Genomic DNA, 20,318 nt, shown 5'->3' with positions numbered 1-20,318 from the left:
TTTTTTTGTCTTGTGATATTTGTTGATGTTTTTTGCACCAAAATAAAAAATGCTCTTTATTTTTTTGTCTTGCATAATTAGCTAAAATTGTGCCAAATTATCTGCCGTTCATAAAATCTCTCCGGTTAGGAATTGGTGTACAATTGTGCCCAAAATTGAAACTTATTGAAAAGTCGTAAATGATGAATCACAGTGAAATGTCTGAAAACCCCAAACCTGAGACAAAAAGGCAAGTGTAAAAAAAAACAGGTGGCTCCCGGGTCAGTAGCCATCTCTGTAAGTGTAAGGAGACATCTCTGTAAGTGTAAGGAGCCGTCTCTGTAAGTGTAAGGAGACGTCTCTGTAAGTGTAAGGAGACGTCTCTGTAAGTGTAAGGAGACGTCTCTGTAAGTGTAAGGAGACGTCTCTGTAAGTGTAAGGAGACGTCTCTGTAAGTGTAAGGAGACATCTCTGTAAGTATAAGGAGACATCTCTGTAAGTGTAAGGAGATATCTCTGTAAGTGTAAGGAGACGTCTCTGTAAGTGTAAGGAGACGTCTCTGTAAGTGTAAGGAGCATCTCTGTAAGTATAAGGAGACATCTCTGTAAGTGTAAGGAGACGTCTCTGTAAGTGTAAGGAGACGTCTCTGTAAGTGTAAGGAGACGTCTCTGTAAGTGTAAGGAGCATCTCTGTAAGTGTAAGGAGCATCTCTGTAAGTATAAGGAGACGTCTCTGTAAGTGTAAGGAGACGTCTCTGTAAGTGTAAGGAGCATCTCTGTAAGTATAAGGAGACATCTCTGTAAGTGTAAGGAGACATCTCTGTAAGTGTAAGGAGCATCTCTGTAAGTGTAAGGAGACGTCTCTGTAAGTGTAAGGAGACGTCTCTGTAAGTGTAAGGAGACATCTCTGTAAGTGTAAGGAGACATCTCTGTAAGTATAAGGAGACATCTCTGTAAGTGTAAGGAGCATCTCTGTAAGTATAAGGAGACGTCTCTGTAAGTGTAAGGAGACGTCTCTGTAAGTGTAAGGAGACGTCTCTGTAAGTGTAAGGAGACGTCTCTGTAAGTGTAAGGAGACGTCTCTGTAAGTATAAGGAGCCATCTCTGTAAGTGTAAGGAGACGTCTCTGTAAGTGTAAGGAGACGTCTCTGTAAGTGTAAGGAGACGTCTCTGTAAGTGTAAGGAGACGTCTCTGTAAGTGTAAGGAGACATCTCTGTAAGTATAAGTAGACATCTCTGTAAGTATCTGACTCTTCCTCTGACTCCTCACTTGCTGACTCCTCACTTGCTGACTTCTCTGACTCCTCACTTGCTGACTCACTTGCTGACTTCTCTGACTCCTCACTTGCTGACTTCTCTGACTCCTCACTTGCTGACTCCTTGGATCTGGATGCAGATCCTGATCTATCCTGAGTGGAGAAGCTGGCACAAGTCAGGTTCATCTTTCCACTGCTGGCCCTGAGCTTCACCTGCTGTAAATCCTCCACTAGATCTACACATTGATGACATTGTTCCCCTGCAGACATCTACTGCTCCCTGGTATCAGCCCTGATCCCTCTATATTATAAGGCACGGTGTGATACGATGTAAAGGCAAGAATGGGGGATGTGGAGAATTGTCCATAATGGTCTGGGGGAAGATTTATTATAAGGGGGGAGAATATTTCCGCGAGGCTCCATAGCCATATTATAGCGCTGTCATTAGCAGAGGCGAGGCTCAGGTGGTAACTGGGGAATTTTACCATCAATGGATGATTTACAGACATCTGTAAAAAGGATCCACAGCACAGTATGCGGCCCCCTCCCCATCTACATATATAGAAGAAGCACATCACACGAAACGCGCGTCGGGGCTTTCTGCTGGACACCGACTGCACGGGAGTACACACATGGGTAAGCCCAATAGGCGGCACGTCATTTAGGCGTACTTTAGGTCACTTGCACTTTATGGGCACTGTTATAGTATGGACGTATAGTATAGTATGCCTCCCCGTCCACTAGTGTCCAGCTTATTGCCCGGTCTATTTGGGGACATGTTCTACATTGGGTGCTTATTGACGGTACCCTTACGATTTGATGTGTGTGTTCTCATGCGGGTGGTTTTCCTTCGTAGTCCTTCACCTCATTCTCATCATTTTTGCAAATGTATTATTAATTTTCAATATTGTACATAATTGAATAAAATGTATACTTTTATATTTAATCGTTGTCATGAACATTTATGGGGCGCTATGCTCTTGTCTGTTGATAGGATTCTATTTGATTGGAAGTTGTGCCTCCATTTTCCCCTGTTGGAATGCAATGGGCATTTCACATGTAAGGGATCGTTGTACTAGGTGTTACATCCACAGGTTCAGTTTTTGTAAAATATATATAGTGCTATTTCAGCATCGGATGGCACAAGTATACTAGCAATATATGGCGGCATTATTTATGCATCGCTGCATGTTCACTATATGGGGGGTTATTTTAACACATGGAAGTGATAGATTAGCACTATATGGTGGCATCGCAGAGCTCTATGGCATGGTATCACATAGGATGGGATTAGATACACAGCTCAGCAGTCAGTATCACACAGGAGAGGATTAGATACACGGCTCAGCAGTCAGTATCACACAGGATAGGATTAGATGCACGGCTCAGCAGACAGTATCACACAGGAGAGGATTAGATACACGGCTCAGCAGACAGTATCACACAGGAGAGGATTAGATACACGGCTCAGCAGACAGTATCACACAGGAGAGGATTAGATACACGGCTCAGCAGTCAGTATCACACAGGAGAGGATTAGATACACAGCTCAGCAGACAGTATCACACAGGAGAGGATTAGATACACGGCTCAGCAGTCAGTATCACACAGGATAGGATTAGATACACGGCTCAGCAGTCAGTATCACACAGGAGAGGATTAGATACACGGCTCAGCAGACAGTATCACACAGGATAGGATTAGATACACAGCTCAGCAGTCAGTATCACACAGGATAGGATTAGATACACGGCTCCGCAGTCAGTATACACAGGATAGGATTAGATGCACAGCTCAGCAGACAGTATCACACAGGAGAGGATTAGATACACAGCTCAGCAGTCAGTATCACACAGGAGAGGATTAGATACACGGCTCAGCAGTCAGTATCACACAGGATAGGATTAGATACACAGCTCAGCAGACAGTATCACACAGGAGAGGATTAGATACACGGCTCAGCAGTCAGTATCACACAGAAGAGGATTAGATACACGGCTCAGCAGTCAGTATCACACAGGAGAGGATTAGATACACGGCTCAGCAGTCAGTATCACACAGGATAAGATTAGATACACAGCTCAGCAGACAGTATCACACAGGAGAGGATTAGATACACGGCTCAGCAGTCAGTATCACACAGGATAGGATTAGATACACGGCTCAGCAGTCAGTATCACACAGGAGAGGATTAGATACACGGCTCAGCAGTCAGTATCACACAGGAGAGGATTAGATACACGGCTCAGCAGACAGTATCACACAGGATAGGATTAGATACACGGCTCAGCAGTCGTATACACATGATAGGATTAGATACACGGCTCCGCAGTCAGTATACACAGGATAGGATTAGATGCACAGCTCAGCAGACAGTATCACACAGGAGAGGATTAGATACACGGCTCAGCAGTCAGTATCACACAGAAGAGGATTAGATACACGGCTCAGCAGTCAGTATCACACAGGAGAGGATTAGATACACAGCTCAGCAGACAGTATCACACAGGAGAGGATTAGATACATGGCTCAGCAGTCAGTATCACACAGGAGAGGATTAGATACATGGCTCAGCAGTCAGTATCACACGGGAGAGGATTAGATACACGGCTCAGCAGTCAGTATCACACAGGATAGGATTAGATGCACGGCTCAGCAGACAGTATCACACAGGAGAGGATTAGATACATGGCTCAGCAGTCAGTATCACACGGGAGAGGATTAGATACACGGCTCAGCAGTCAGTATCACACAGGATAGGATTAGATGCACGGCTCAGCAGTCAGTATCACACAGGATAGGATTAGATACACAGCTCAGCAGTCGGTATCACACAGGAGAGGATTAGATACACGGCTCAGCAGACAGTATCATACAGGAGAGGATTAGATACACGGCTCAGCAGTCAGTATCACACAGGAGAGGATTAGATACACGGCTCAGCAGTCAGTATCACACAGGATAGGATTAGATACACGGCTCAGCAGACAGTATCACACAGGAGAGGATTAGATACATGGCTCAGCAGTCAGTATCACACAGGATAGGATTAGATACACGGCTCAGCAGACAGTATCACACAGGAGAGGATTAGATACATGGCTCAGCAGACAGTATCACACAGGAGAGGATTAGATACACGGCTCAGCAGTCAGTATCACACAGGAGAGGATTAGATACACGGCTCAGCAGACAGTATCACACAGGAGAGGATTAGATACACGGCTCAGCAGACAGTATCACACAGGAGAGGATTAGATACACGGCTCAGCAGTCAGTATACACATGATAGGATTAGATGCACATCTTGCCCGTGGACACATTATCAGTACCCAGCTGTGCTGTTCCCGTGGCTCTGGTCCAGTGTGCGGCCTCGGATAATGTTATAGATAAGCTGTGATCATGCTGCTGCCTGTACATACAGTGATGGCTATACCCCGGCCTCAGTGCCGCCCCCCAGGACTCCTGGTGCCATGTGTAGGTGCAGGAGGCTGTGTAGATCTAGGAGCGGCGCAGGCTCGTGCTGGGACCGTGTCTGCGGCACCGGAAGCCTCACACTGCCTAGCAGTAGACTGGCACCTAATGGGCAGCTGACCCGGAGTACATGTCACCATGAAGGCCGCATGTATGCAGTGATGGGCAGATCCCTGATGACAGCCATGTGCAGTGTCTGAATGGTAAAGGAGGTAAAATGATGCTACCGGATTACCATGTTCATCTCCAAGAGGAAACATATCTAAGCATGGTGGCTCAGTGATTAGCACATTGGGGTGGCTCAGTGATTAGCACATTGCAGTGGCTCAGTGATTAACACTGGTGCTTTGCAGCACTGGGGTCCTGGGCTCAAATGCCACCCAGTACAATATCTACATGGAGTTTGTATGTTCTCCCAATGTTTGCGTGGGTTTCCTCCCACACTCCAAAGACCCACGGATGGGGAATGTAGATTGTGAGCCCCAATGGGGACAGCGATAATAATGTCTGTAAAGCTGCAAAATAAGATAGCGCTGTATAAGAGGGAAAAGAAATACATAAAGAGGCGGAAATCGCTGAAAGCAGCTGAATAACGAGGACATCTAGTGGACACATGCTGAACTCCGCATACGTACAATGTACATACGATTGAGCTGTGTATCTAATCCTATACTGTGTGATACTGACTGCAGAGCCGTGTATCTAATCCTCTCCTGTGTGATACTGACTGCTGAGCCGTGTATCTAATCCTATACTGTGTGATACAGACTGCTGAGCCGTGTATGTAATCCTATCCTGTGTGATACTGTCTGCTGAGCCGTGTATCTAATCCTCTCCTATGTGATACTGTCTGCTGAGCCATGTATCTAATCCTCTCCTGTCTGATACTGTCTGCTGAGCCGTGTATCTAATCCTCTCCTGTGTGATACTGACTGCTGAGCCGTGTATGTAATCCTATCCTGTGTGATACTGTCTGCTGAGCCGTGTATCTAATCCTCTCCTATGTGATACTGTCTGCTGAGCCGTGTATCTAATCCTCTCCTGTGTGATACTGACTGCAGAACCGTGTATCTAATCCTCTCCTGTGTGATACTGACTGCTGAGCCGTGTATCTAATCCTATACTGTGTGATACTGACTGCAGAGCCGTGTATGTAATCCTATCCTGTGTGATACTGTCTGCTGAGCCGTGTATCTAATCCTCTCCTATGTGATACTGTCTGCTGAGCCGTGTATCTAATCCTCTCCTGTGTGATACTGACTGCTGAGCCGTGTATCTAATCCTCTCCTGTGTGATACTGACTGCTGAGCCGTGTATCTAATCCTCTCCTGTCTGATACTGTCTGCTGAGCCGTGTATCTAATCCTCTCCTGTGTGATACTGGCTGCTGAGCTGTGTATCTAATCCTATCCTGTATGATACTGTCTGCTGAGCCGTGTATCTAATCCTCTCCTATGTGATACTGTCTGCTGAGCCGTGTATCTAATCCTCTCCTGTGTGATACTGACTGCTGAGCCGTGTATCTAATCCTCTCCTGTGTGATACTGACTGTTGAGCCTGTATCTAATCCTCTTGTGTGATACTGACTGCTGAGCCGTGTATCTAATCCTCTGCTGTGTGATTCTGACTGCAGAGCCGTGTATCTAATCCTCTCCTGTGTGATACTGTCTGCTGAGCCGTGTATCTAATCCTCTCCTGTGTGATACTAACTGCTGAGCCGTGTATCTAATCCTATCCTGTGTGATACTGTCTGCTGAGCCGTGTATCTAATCCTCTCCTATGTGATACTGTCTGCTGAGCCGTGTATCTAATCCTCTCCTGTGTGATACTGACTGCTGAGCCGTGTATCTAATCCTCTCCTGTGTGATACTGACTGCTGAGCCGTGTATCTAATCCTCTCCTGTCTGATACTGTCTGCTGAGCCGTGTATCTAATCCTCTCCTGTGTGATACTGGCTGCTGAGCTGTGTATCTAATCCTATCCTGTGTGAGACTGTCTGCTGAGCCGTGTATCTAATCCTCTCCTATGTGATACTGTCTGCTGAGCCGTGTATCTAATCCTCTCCTGTGTGATACTGACTGCTGAGCCGTGTATCTAATCCTCTCCTGTGTGATACTGACTGTTGAGCCTGTATCTAATCCTCTTCTGTGTGATACTGACTGCTGAGCCGTGTATCTAATCCTCTGCTGTGTGATTCTGACTGCAGAGCCGTGTATCTAATCCTCTCCTGTGTGATACTGTCTGCTGAGCCGTGTATCTAATCCTCTCCTGTGTGATACTGACTGCTGAGCCGTGTATCTAATGCTCTCCTGTGTGATACTGTCTGCTGAGCTGTGTATCTAATCCTCTTCTGTGTGATACTGACTGCTGAGCCGTGTATCTAATCCTCTCCTGTGTGATACTGACTGCTGAGCCGTGTATCTACTCCTCTCCAGTGTGATACTGTCTGCTGAGCCGTGTATCTAATCCTCTCCAGTGTGATACTGTCTGCTGAGCCGTGTATCTAATCCTCTCCAGTGTGATACTGTCTGCTGAGCCGTGTATCTAATCCTCTCCAGTGTGATACTGTCTGCTGAGCTGTGTATCTAATCGTCTCCTGTGTGATACTCTGCTGAGCCGTGTATCTAATCCTGTGTGATACTCGGAGCCGTGTATCTAATCCTCTCCTGTGTGATACTGTCTGCTGAGCCGTGTATCTAATCCTCTTCTGTGTGATACTGACTGCTGAGCCGTGTATCTAATCCTCTCCTGTGTGATACTGTCTATTGAGCCGTGTATCTAATCCTCTTGTGTGATACTGACTGCTGAGCCGTGTATCTAATCCTATCCTGTGTGATACTGACTGCTGAGCCGTGTATCTAATCCTCTTCTGTGTGATTCTGACTGCTGAGCCGTGTATCTAATCCTCTCCTGTGTGATACTGACTGCTGAGCCGTGTATCTAATCCTCTCCTGTGTGATACTGACTGCCGAGCAGTGTATCTAATCCTATCCTGTGTGATACTGACTGCTGAGCCGTGTATCTAATCCTCTCCTGTGTGATACTGACTGCTGAGCCGTGTATCTAATCCTCCCCTGTGTGATACTGACTGCTGAGCCGTGTATCTAATCCTCTCCTGTGTGATACTGACCGCTGAGCTGTGTATCTCATCCTCTCCTGTGTGATACTGACCGCTGAGCTGTGTATCTAATCCTCTCCTGTGTGATACTGACTGCTGAGCCGTGTATCTAATCGTCTCCTGTGTGATACTCTGCTGAGCCGTGTATCTAATCCTCTCCTGTGTGATACTGACTGCTGAGCCGTATATCTAATCGTCTCCTGTGTGATACTCTGCTGAGCCGTGTATCTAATCCTATCCTGTGTGATACTGTCTGCTGAGCCGTGTATCTAATCCTCTCCTGTGTGATACTGTCTGCTGAGCTGTGTATCTAATCCTCTCCTGTGTGATACTGTCTGCTGAGCCGTGTATCTAATCCTCTTCTGTGTGATACTGTCTGCTGAGCCGTGTATCTAATCCTCTCCTGTGTGATACTGTCTGCTGAGCCGTGTATCTAATCCTCTTCTGTGTGATACTGACTGCTGAGCCGTGTATCTAATCCTCTGCTGTGTGATTCTGACTGCAGAGCCGTGTATCTAATCCTCTCCTGTGTGATACTGTCTGCTGAGCCGTGTATCTAATCCTATCCTGTGTGATACTGTCTGCTGAGCTGTGTATCTAATCCTCTCCTGTGTGATACTGACTGCTGAGCTGTGTATCTAATCCTCTTCTGTGTGATACTGTCTGCTGAGCCATGTATCTAATCCTCTCCTGTGTGATACTGACCGCTGAGCTGTGTATCTAATCCTATCCTGTGTGATACTCTGCTGAGCCGTGTATCTAATCCTCTCCTGTGTGATACTGTCTGCTGAGCCGTGTATCTAATCCTCTCCTGTGTGATACTGACTGCTGAGCTGTGTATCTAATCCTCTTCTGTGTGATACTGTCTGCTGAGCCATGTATCTAATCCTCTCCTGTGTGATACTGACCGCTGAGCTGTGTATCTAATCCTATCCTGTGTGATACTCTGCTGAGCCGTGTATCTAATCCTATCCTGTGTGATACTGTCTGCTGAGCCGTGTATCTAATCCTCTCCTGTGTGATACTGACTGCTGAGCCGTGTATCTAATCCTATACTGTGTGATACAGACTGCTGAGCCGTGTATCTAATCCTCTCCTGTGTGATACTGACTGTTGAGCCTGTATCTAATCCTCTTCTGTGTGATACTGACTGCTGAGCCGTGTATCTAATCCTCTGCTGTGTGATTCTGACTGCAGAGCCGTGTATCTAATCCTCTCCTGTGTGATACTGTCTGCTGAGCCGTGTATCTAATCCTCTCCTGTGTGATACTAACTGCTGAGCCGTGTATCTAATCCTATCCTGTGTGATACTGTCTGCTGAGCCGTGTATCTAATCCTCTCCTATGTGATACTGTCTGCTGAGCCGTGTATCTAATCCTCTCCTGTGTGATACTGACTGCTGAGCCGTGTATCTAATCCTCTCCTGTGTGATACTGACTGTTGAGCCTGTATCTAATCCTCTTCTGTGTGATACTGACTGCTGAGCCGTGTATCTAATCCTCTGCTGTGTGATTCTGACTGCAGAGCCGTGTATCTAATCCTCTCCTGTGTGATACTGTCTGCTGAGCCGTGTATCTAATCCTCTCCTGTGTGATACTGACTGCTGAGCCGTGTATCTAATGCTCTCCTGTGTGATACTGACTGCTGAGCCGTGTATCTAATCCTCTCCTGTGTGATACTGACTGCTGAGCCGTGTATCTAATCCTCTTCTGTGTGATACTGAGTGCTGACCCGTGTATCTAATCCTCTCCTGTGTGATACTGACTGCTGAGCCGTGTATCTACTCCTCTCCAGTGTGATACTGTCTGCTGAGCCGTGTATCTAATCCTCTCCAGTGTGATACTGTCTGCTGAGCCGTGTATCTAATCCTCTCCAGTGTGATACTGTCTGCTGAGCCGTGTATCTAATCCTCTCCAGTGTGATACTGTCTGCTGAGCTGTGTATCTAATCGTCTCCTGTGTGATACTCTGCTGAGCCGTGTATCTAATCCTGTGTGATACTCGGAGCCGTGTATCTAATCCTCTCCTGTGTGATACTGTCTGCTGAGCCGTGTATCTAATCCTCTTCTGTGTGATACTGACTGCTGAGCCGTGTATCTAATCCTCTCCTGTGTGATACTGTCTATTGAGCCGTGTATCTAATCCTCTTCTGTGTGATACTGACTGCTGAGCCGTGTATCTAATCCTATCCTGTGTGATACTGACTGCTGAGCCGTGTATCTAATCCTCTTCTGTGTGATTCTGACTGCTGAGCCGTGTATCTAATCCTCTCCTGTGTGATACTGACTGCTGAGCCGTGTATCTAATCCTCTCCTGTGTGATACTGACTGCCGAGCAGTGTATCTAATCCTATCCTGTGTGATACTGACTGCTGAGCCGTGTATCTAATCCTCTCCTGTGTGATACTGACTGCTGAGCCGTGTATCTAATCCTCCCCTGTGTGATACTGACTGCTGAGCCGTGTATCTAATCCTCTCCTGTGTGATACTGACCGCTGAGCTGTGTATCTCATCCTCTCCTGTGTGATACTGACCGCTGAGCTGTGTATCTAATCCTCTCCTGTGTGATACTGACTGCTGAGCCGTGTATCTAATCGTCTCCTGTGTGATACTCTGCTGAGCCGTGTATCTAATCCTCTCCTGTGTGATGCTGACTGCTGAGCCGTATATCTAATCGTCTCCTGTGTGATACTCTGCTGAGCCGTGTATCTAATCCTATCCTGTGTGATACTGTCTGCTGAGCCGTGTATCTGATCCTCTCCTGTGTGATACTGTCTGCTGAGCTGTGTATCTAATCCTCTCCTGTGTGATACTGACTGCTGAGCCGTGTATCTAATCCTCTCCTGTGTGATACTGTCTGCTGAGCTGTGTATCTAATCCTCTCCTGTGTGATACTGTCTGCTGAGCCGTGTATCTAATCCTCTTCTGTGTGATACTGTCTGCTGAGCCGTGTATCTAATCCTCTCCTGTGTGATACTGTCTGCTGAGCCGTGTATCTAATCCTCTTCTGTGTGATACTGACTGCTGAGCCGTGTATCTAATCCTCTGCTGTGTGATTCTGACTGCAGAGCCGTGTATCTAATCCTCTCCTGTGTGATACTGTCTGCTGAGCCGTGTATCTAATCCTCTTCTGTGTGATACTGTCTGCTGAGCCATGTATCTAATCCTCTCCTGTGTGATACTGACCGCTGAGCTGTGTATCTAATCCTATCCTGTGTGATACTCTGCTGAGCCGTGTATCTAATCCTATCCTGTGTGATACTGTCTGCTGAGCCGTGTATCTAATCCTATACTGTGTGATACAGACTGCAGAGCCGTGTATCTAATCCTCTCCTGTGTGATACTGACTGCTGAGCCGTGTATCTAATCCTATCCTGTGTGATACTGACTGCTGAGCCGTGTATCTAATCCTATCCTGTGTGATACTGTCTGCTGAGCCGTGTATCTAATCCTATCCTGTGTGATACTGACTGCTGAGCCGTGTATCTAATCCTCTCCTGTGTGATACTGTCTGCTGAGCTGTGTATCTAATCTTCTCCTGTGTGATACTCTCTGAGCCGTGTATCTAATCCTGTGTGATACTGTGCTGAGCGCAGTGCCGCAGTTAGCTGTTACGTAGGGGGTGCGGAGCAGCGGTACACTTGGGTCGGCTCCGCCTGCGCCTTGTCAGTAGAGGAGACATCAGACGGTTTCAGCTTCAGGTTTTATTTCGGGGGGATTTACACTGATGACGGGCGATGTATCGGGGGCAGATGAAATACAGATCTACAGCCGGAGAGCAGCGACTTGGTGCACTACTTGGCACAGTGGACACAGTTACTGCTGGCATAGTCCCAGTGGAAGCCGATGGCGTCGATGACAGAGCCGGAGCTGCCGCTGATGTACCTCAGGACGGTGTTGGAGTACAGGGGGGCGCCATTGAAACTGGTGCCGTATTCTTTACCGATGGTGAACTGACGCCCCTTATTTGTGACAAACACCAACTTCCTGAGATAAGTGGTATATTTCCCAGATACCTGGATGACGTTCTCCCCGGGGTGCAGGAAGATCTCCTCCAAGTCTCCTAAGGAGCCCCCTTTATAGTCTGACCAGGTGGTCCCATAACGCACCTGTATCCTGAGGGGAAAAACACATATATAGGGGCAGTATTATAGTAGTTATATTCTTGTACATAGGAGCAGTATTATAGTAGTTATATTCTTGTACATAGGGGAAGTATTATAGTAGTTATATTCTTGCACATAGGGGCAGTATTATAGTAGTTATATTCTTGTACATAGGGGCAGTATTATAATAGTTATATTCTTGTACAAAGGAGCAGTATTATAGTAGTTATATTCTTGTACATAGGGGGCAGTATTATAGTAGTTATATTCTTGTACATAGGGGCAGTATTATAGTAGGTATATTCTTGTACATAGGGGCAGTATTATAGTAGTTATATTCTTGTACATAGGGGCAGTATTATAGTAGTTATATTCTTGTACATAGGAGCAGTATTATAGTAGTTATATTCTTGTACATAGGAGCAGTATTATAGTAGTTATATTCTTGTACATAGGAGCAGTATTATAGTAGTTATATTCTTGTACATAGGAGCAGTATTATAGTAGTTATATTCTTGTACATAGGGGCAGTATTATAGCAGTTATATTCTTGTACATAGGGGCAGTATTATAGTAGTTATATTCTTGTACATAGGAGCAGTATTATAGTAGTTATATTCCTGTACATAGGGGCAGTATTATAGTAGTTATATTCTTGTACATAGGAGCAGTATTATAGTAGTTATATTCTTGTACATAGGAGCAGTATTATAGTAGTTATATTCCTGTACATAGGGGCAGTATTATAGTAGTTATATTCTTGTACATAGGGGCAGTATTATAGTAGTTATATTCTTGTACATAGGAGCAGTATTATAGTAGTTATATTCCTGTACATAGGGGCAGTATTATAGGAGTTATATTCTTGTACATAGGAGCAGTATTATAGTAGTTATATTCTTGTACATAGGAGCAGTATTATAGCAGTTATATTCTTGTACATAGGGGCAGTATTATAGTAGTTATATTCTTGTACATAGGAGCAGTATTATAGTAGTTATATTCTTGTACATAGGGGCAGTATTATAGTAGTTATATTCTTGTACATAGGGGCAGTATTATAATAGTTATATTCTTGTACATAGGGGCAGTATTATAGCAGTTATATTCTTGTACATAGGGGCAGTATTATAGTAGTTATATTCTTGTACATAGGAGCAGTATTATAGTAGTTATATTCTTGTACATAGGGGCAGTATTATAGTAGTTATATTCTTGTACATAGGGGCAATATTATAGTAGTTATATTCTTGTACATAGGGGCAGTATTATAGCAGTTATATTCTTGTACATAGGGGCAGTATTATAGTAGTTATATTCTTGTACATAGGAGCAGTATTATAGTAGTTATATTCTTGTACATAGGGGCAGTATTATAGTAGTTATATTCTTGTACATAGGGGCAGTATTATAATAGTTATATTCTTGTACATAGGAGCAGTATTATAGTAGTTATATTCTTGTACATAGGAGCAGTATTATAGTAGGTATATTCTTGTACATAGGGGCAGTATTATAGTAGTTATATTCTTGTACATAGGAGCAGTATTATAGTAGTTATATTCTTGTACATAGGGGCAGTATTATAGTAGTTATATTCCTGTACATAGGGGGCTGTATTATAGTAGTTATATACTTGTACATAGGGGCAGTATTATAGTAGTTATATTCTTGTACATAGGAGCAGTATTATAGTAGTTATATTCTTGTACATAGGAGCAGTATTATAGTAGTTATATTCTTGTACATAGGAGCAGTATTATAGTAGTTATATTCTTGTATATAGGGGCAGTATTATAGTAGTTATATTCTTGTACATAGGGGCAGTATTATAGTAGTTATATTCTTGTACATAGGAGCAGTATTATAGTAGTTATATTCTTGTACATAGGAGCAGTATTATAGTAGTTATATTCTTGTACATAGGAGCAGTATTATAGTAGTTATATTCCTGTACATAGGGGCAGTAATATAGTAGTTATATTCTTGTACATAGGAGCAGTATTATAGTAGTTATATTCTTGTACATAGGGGCAGTATTATAGTAGTTATATTCTTGTACATAGGGGCAGTATTATAGTAGTTATATTCTTGTACATAGGGGCAGTATTATAGTAGTTATATTCTTGTACATAGAGGCAGTATTATAGTAGTTATATTCTTGTACATAGGAGCAGTATTATAGTAGTTATATTCTTGTACATAGGAGCAGTATTATAGTAGTTATATTCTTGTACATAGGGGCAGTATTATAGTAGTTATATTCTTGTACATAGGGGCAGTATTATAGTAGTTATATTCTTGTATATAGGAGCAGTATTATAGTAGTTATATTCTTGTACATAGGGGCAGTATTATAGTAGTTATATTCTTGTACATAGGAGCAGTATTATAGTAGTTATATTCTTGTACATAGGGGGCAGTATTATAGTAGTTATATTCTTGTACATAGGGAGCAGTATTATAGTAGTTATAATCTTGTACATAGGGGCAGTATTATAGTAGTTATAATCTTGTACATAGGGGCAGTATTATAGTAGTTATATTCTTGTTGTACATAGGAGCAGTATTATAGAAGTTATATTCTTGTACATAGGGGCAGTATTATAGTAGTTATATTCTTGTACATAGCAGCAGTATTATAGTAGTTATATTCTTGTACACAAGGGCAGTATTATAGTAGTTATATTCTTGTTGTACATAGGAGCAGTATTATAGTAGTTATATTCTTGTACATAGGGGCAGTATTATAGTAGTTATATTCTTGTACATAGGGGCAGTATTATAGTAGTTATATTCTTGTACATAGGGGCAGTATTATAGCAGTTATATTCTTGTACATAGGGGCAGTATTATAGTAGTTATATTCTTGTACATAGGGGCAGTATTATAGTAGTTATATTCTTGTACATAGGGGCAGTATTATAGTAGTTATATTCTTGTACATAGGGGCAGTATTATAGTAGTTATATTCTTGTACATAGGGGCAGTATTATAGTAGTTATATTCTTGTACATAGGGGCAGTATTATAGTAGTTATATTCTTGTACATAGGGGGCAGTATTATAGTAGTTACATTCTTGTACGTAGGAGCAGTATTATAGTAGTTATATTCTTGTACATAGGAGCAGTATTATAGTAGTTATATTCTTGTACATAGGGGCAGTATTATAGTAGTTATATTCTTGTACATAGGGGCAGTATTATAGTAGTTATATTCTTGTACATAGGGGCAGTATTATAGTAGTTATATTCTTGTACATAGGAGCAGTATTATAGTAGTTATATTCTTGTACATAGGAGCAGTATTATAGTAGTTATATTCTTGTACATAGGGGCAGTATTATAGTAGTTATATTCTTGTACATAGGAGCAGTATTATAGTAGTTATATTCTTGTATATAGGAGCAGTATTATAGTAGTTATATTCTTGTATATAGGGAGTAGTATTATAGTAGTTATATTCTTGTACATAGCAGCAGTATTATAGTAGTTATATTCTTGTACATAGGAGCAGTGTTATAGTAGTTATATTCTTGTACATAGGAGCAGTGTTATAGTAGTTATATTCTTGTACATAGGAGCAGTGTTATAGTAGTTATATTCTTGTACATAGGGGCAGTATTATAGTAGTTATATTCTTGTACATAGGGGCAGTATTATAGTAGTTATATTCTTGTATATAGGGGCAGTATTATAGTAGTTATATTCTTGTACATAGGAGCAGTATTATAGTAGTTATATTCTTGTACATAGGGGCAGTATTATAGTAGTTATATTCTTGTACATAGAGGCAGTATTATAGTAGTTATATTCTTGTACATAGGAGCAGTATTATAGTAGTTATATTCTTGTACATAGGAGCAGTATTATAGTAGTTATATTCTTGTACATAGGGGCAGTATTATAGTAGTTATATTCTTGTACATAGGGGCAGTATTATAGTAGTTATATTCTTGTATATAGGAGCAGTATTATAGTAGTTATATTCTTGTACATAGGGGCAGTATTATAGCAGTTATATTCTTGTACATAGGAGCAGTATTATAGTAGTTATATTCTTGTACATAGGGGGCAGTATTATAGTAGTTATATTCTTGTACATAGGGAGCAGTATTATAGTAGTTATAATCTTGTACATAGGGGCAGTATTATAGTAGTTATAATCTTGTACATAGGGGCAGTATTATAGTAGTTATATTCTTGTTGTACATAGGAGCAGTATTATAGAAGTTATATTCTTGTACATAGGGGCAGTATTATAGTAGTTATATTCTTGTACATAGCAGCAGTATTATAGTAGTTATATTCTTGTACACAAGGGCAGTATTATAGTAGTTATATTCTTGTTGTACATAGGAGCAGTATTATAGTAGTTATATTCTTGTACATAGGGGCAGTATTATAGTAGTTATATTCTTGTACATAGGGGCAGTATTATAGTAGTTATATTCTTGTACATAGGGGCAGTATTATAGCAGTTATATTCTTGTACATAGGGGCAGTATTATAGTAGTTATATTCTTGTACATAGGGGCAGTATTATAGTAGTTATATTCTTGTACATAGGGGCAGTATTATAGTAGTTATATTCTTGTACATAGGGGCAGTATTATAGTAGTTATATTCTTGTACATAGGGGCAGTATTATAGTAGTTATATTCTTGTACATAGGGGCAGTATTATAGTAGTTATATTCTTGTACATAGGGGGCAGTATTATAGTAGTTACATTCTTGTACGTAGGAGCAGTATTATAGTAGTTATATTCTTGTACGTAGGAGCAGTATTATAGTAGTTATATTCTTGTACATAGGGGCAGTATTATAGTAGTTATATTCTTGTACATAGGGGCAGTATTATAGTAGTTATATTCTTGTACATAGGGGCAGTATTATAGTAGTTATATTCTTGTACATAGGAGCAGTATTATAGTAGTTATATTCTTGTACATAGGAGCAGTATTATAGTAGTTATATTCTTGTACATAGGGGCAGTATTATAGTAGTTATATTCTTGTACATAGGAGCAGTATTATAGTAGTTATATTCTTGTATATAGGAGCAGTATTATAGTAGTTATATTCTTGTATATAGGGAGTAGTATTATAGTAGTTATATTCTTGTACATAGCAGCAGTATTATAGTAGTTATATTCTTGTACATAGGAGCAGTGTTATAGTAGTTATATTCTTGTACATAGGAGCAGTGTTATAGTAGTTATATTCTTGTACATAGGAGCAGTGTTATAGTAGTTATATTCTTGTACATAGGGGCAGTATTATAGTAGTTATATTCTTGTACATAGGGGCAGTATTATAGTAGTTATATTCTTGTATATAGGGGCAGTATTATAGTAGTTATATTCTTGTACATAGGAGCAGTATTATAGTAGTTATATTCTTGTACATTGGAGCAGTATTATAGTAGTTATATTCTTGTACATAGGAGCAGTATTATAGTAGTTATATTCTTGTACATAGGAGCAGTATTATAGTAGTTATATTCTTGTATATAGGGAGTAGTATTATAGTAGTTATATTTTTGTACATAGGGGCAGTATTATAGTAGTTATATTCTTGTACATAGGGGCAGTATTATAGTAGTTATATTCTTGTACATAGGGGCAGTATTATCGTAGTTATATTCTTGTACATAGGGGCAGTATTGTAGTTATATTCTTGTACATAGGAGCAGTATTATAGTAGTTATATTCTTGTACATAGGGGCAGTATTATAGTAGTTATATTCTTGTACATAGGAGCAGTATTATAGTAGTTATATTCTTGTATATAGGGGCAGTATTATAGTAGATATATTCTTGTACATAGGAGCAGTATTATAGTAGTTATAGTCTTGTACATAGGAGCAGTATTATAGTAGTTATATTCTTGTACATAGGAGCAGTATTATAGTAGTTATATTCTTGTACATAGGAGCAGTATTATAGTAGTTATATTCCTGTACATAGGGGGCAGTATTATAGTAGGTATATTCTTGTACATAGGAGCAGTATTATAGTAGTTATATTCTTGTACATAGGAGCAGTATTATAGTAGTTATATTCTTGTACATAGGGGCACTATTATAGTAGTTATATTCTTGTACATAGGAGCAGTATTATAGTAGTTATATTCTTGTACATAGGAGCAGTATTATAGTAGTTATATTCTTGTACATAGGGGCAGTATTATAGTAGTTATATTCTTGTACATAGGGGCAGTATTATAGTAGTTATATTCTTGTACATAGGGGCAGTATTATAGTAGTTATATTCTTGTACATAGGAGCAGTATTATAGTAGTAATATCCCTGCACATAGGGGGGCAGTGTTTTGGTAGGTGTGTAAGGGCCTTCTCACCCGGTAATGTAGTTGCGGTTTGTGCGAACCCTCAGGGCTGTAATCGGTCCGTCCAGTTGGTTTCCAGAGTGTGAGAAGCGTTTGCCGCCACCACCGCCATATTCTCCAGAGTAAGAGGAGCTACGTGGCTCAATTGCTGTGAGAAGAATAGGGTTAGATATTCGGGTCTGTGAATTGCAGGGGCGTGTGGTCACATATATGAGGGGGTCCCGTCTTACCTGCAGCGATACAGCAAGTACCGAGGAGGATCCAGAGCAACATTCTGCAAAGGAAATGAGATGAACACAGGTCACGTCGTTCTGATAAGATGACAACACAACATGAGTGGTAGAAAACCACAGAAAAGAAGAAATCACTCATCGTCCCCCAGTAAAGACGACATAAATGTTGCTTTGAAGACCCTCAGAATCTCCATCAGATCGGACACAACCCTGCAGGTCAGCACTCACCTGTCGGAGCTGTGAGTCTCTGGGATGAGTGCAGCGCTCTGGGTGATATTTATATGGCAGAGTTTGGGTTTATGGTAATAATCCACCTCCTGAGCAAACAGCCGGATCAGGGCAGGACAGCTGGGGGGCAGGAAGGTGGGGCAGATAACGGGGTCTCCGGGGGTCATGGCCGATTCTCTCCACAGCACAGTGTTTGCTCTCTAATTATAGAAAAGAACCTACGGAGCGTCAGCTCAGCTGCCAAGAGATAACGAGCGAGCGCCGGCTGCATCACCACAGCTGACACCTCAACGTCGGGCACCAAGGGCGCGATATCTATTAGATGAAAAAGGAGCGAAGACTTCACATCCCAAAACCTCGTATAACAACATCCACATTGTCTGCCATCTTGATTGATAGAACAACAAGTTGTATTATTGCGTATATTCCAGCAAAAACCTGACCGAAACCACCGACGTGTGAACAGAGCACACTACGGGGAACGACAGAGCCTCCAAAATCCAGATGAATAGACGGACGATCAATCCTGCGTATAGTTCTCACCATCAGGATATCTGGCGTTTAGGTTCGGACTCCCTGCTGCTTCCCCCACCATCTCCACCTCATGGCGATAATTGACTTTTTCGAAGCCATAAAACCCTCCACACCGGCCCCGCTCCGGAATAGGAGACGTTTTACTACAATTATTGTGTGTCGTTGAGGGTTTTACATTGCTTGTAGTTTTGCGTTTTTTCTTATTTACTATGACTGAGGACGCGTCAGATGTCATCTCTGGAATATACGCAATAATGCGACATGTTGTTCTATCTATCAAGATGGAAGACAATGTGGATGTTTTTATACAAGGAATCGGGATGTGCAGCTTTCTCTTCTTTTTCCACTAATCCAGTTTATGGTCTGCACCTTTAAATGGCGCGTCCACATCCGGAGACTGGTTTCTTTAAATATCAGCAGTCACTGTGTACATACATTACATTACCGGATCCGTACATTCCTCAACCAAGAATCTGCAAAAACACTAGTGCATGCCCTCATCATCTCCCGCCTGGACTACTGCAACCTCCTGCTCTGTGGCCTCCCCTCTAACACTCTCGCACCCCTCCAATCTATTCTAAACTCTGCTGCCTGACTAATCCACCTGTCCCCCCGCTATTCCCCGGCCTCTCCCCTCTGTCAATCCCTTCACTGGCTCCCCATTGCCCAGAGACTCCAGTACAAAACCCTAACCATGACGTACAAAGCCATCCACAACCTGTCTCCTCCATAAATCTGTGACCTCGTCTCCCGAAACTTTCCTGCACACAACCTCCGATCCTCACAAGATCTCCTTCTCTACTCCCCTCTTATCTCCTCTTCCCACAATCGTATACAAGATTTCTCTCGTGCTTCCTCCATACTCTGGAACTCTCTACCACAACACATCAGACTCTCGCCTACCATCGAAATCTTCAAAAAGAGCCTGAAGACCCACCTCTTCCGACAAGCCTACAACCTGCAGTAACCACCGATCGACCAAACCGCTGCATGACCAGCTGTACCCTCACCTACTGTATCCTCACCCATTCCTTGTAGATTGTGAGC

At 42.1% G+C, this 20,318-nt stretch overlaps 2 protein-coding genes across 2 annotated transcripts in view; one reads left to right on the top strand and one right to left on the bottom strand.

Annotated features, from left to right (window-relative positions):
• Positions 1 to 20,318, top strand: part of LOC143785210 (uncharacterized) — a 54,428-nt gene that overhangs the window by 16,686 nt on the left and 17,424 nt on the right. The window lies entirely within an intron of this gene.
• Positions 11,513 to 18,668, bottom strand: LOC143785206 (zymogen granule membrane protein 16-like). Its single transcript, XM_077273919.1, has 3 exons — positions 18,507 to 18,668; positions 18,289 to 18,424; positions 11,513 to 11,939 (listed from the first exon to the last, which is right to left on the bottom strand). The coding sequence occupies exons 1-3, from the start codon at positions 18,646 to 18,648 to the stop codon at positions 11,618 to 11,620; spliced, it is 600 nt and encodes a 199-aa protein (XP_077130034.1). The 5' UTR covers positions 18,649 to 18,668; the 3' UTR covers positions 11,513 to 11,617.

The sequence above is a fragment of the Ranitomeya variabilis genome, chromosome 7 (assembly GCF_051348905.1).
Source record: "Ranitomeya variabilis isolate aRanVar5 chromosome 7, aRanVar5.hap1, whole genome shotgun sequence".
NCBI classification, from domain to species: Eukaryota; Metazoa; Chordata; class Amphibia; order Anura; family Dendrobatidae; genus Ranitomeya; species Ranitomeya variabilis.
The sequence above is the reverse complement of the archived record's forward strand: the minus strand, read 5'-3'. Positions and strand labels throughout refer to the sequence as shown.

Coding starts and splice junctions, on each gene's coding strand:
- LOC143785206 (XM_077273919.1), bottom strand. CDS start 18,648: ATGAGTGATTTCTTCTTTTCTGTGGTTTTCTACCACTCATGTTGTGTT. Junction 18,425..18,506: donor TACTTGCTGTATCGCTGCAG/GTAAGACGGGAC, acceptor TTCTTCTCACAG/CAATTGAGCCACGTAGCTCC. Junction 11,940..18,288: donor AACCGCAACTACATTACCGG/GTGAGAAGGCCC, acceptor TTTTCCCCTCAG/GATACAGGTGCGTTATGGGA.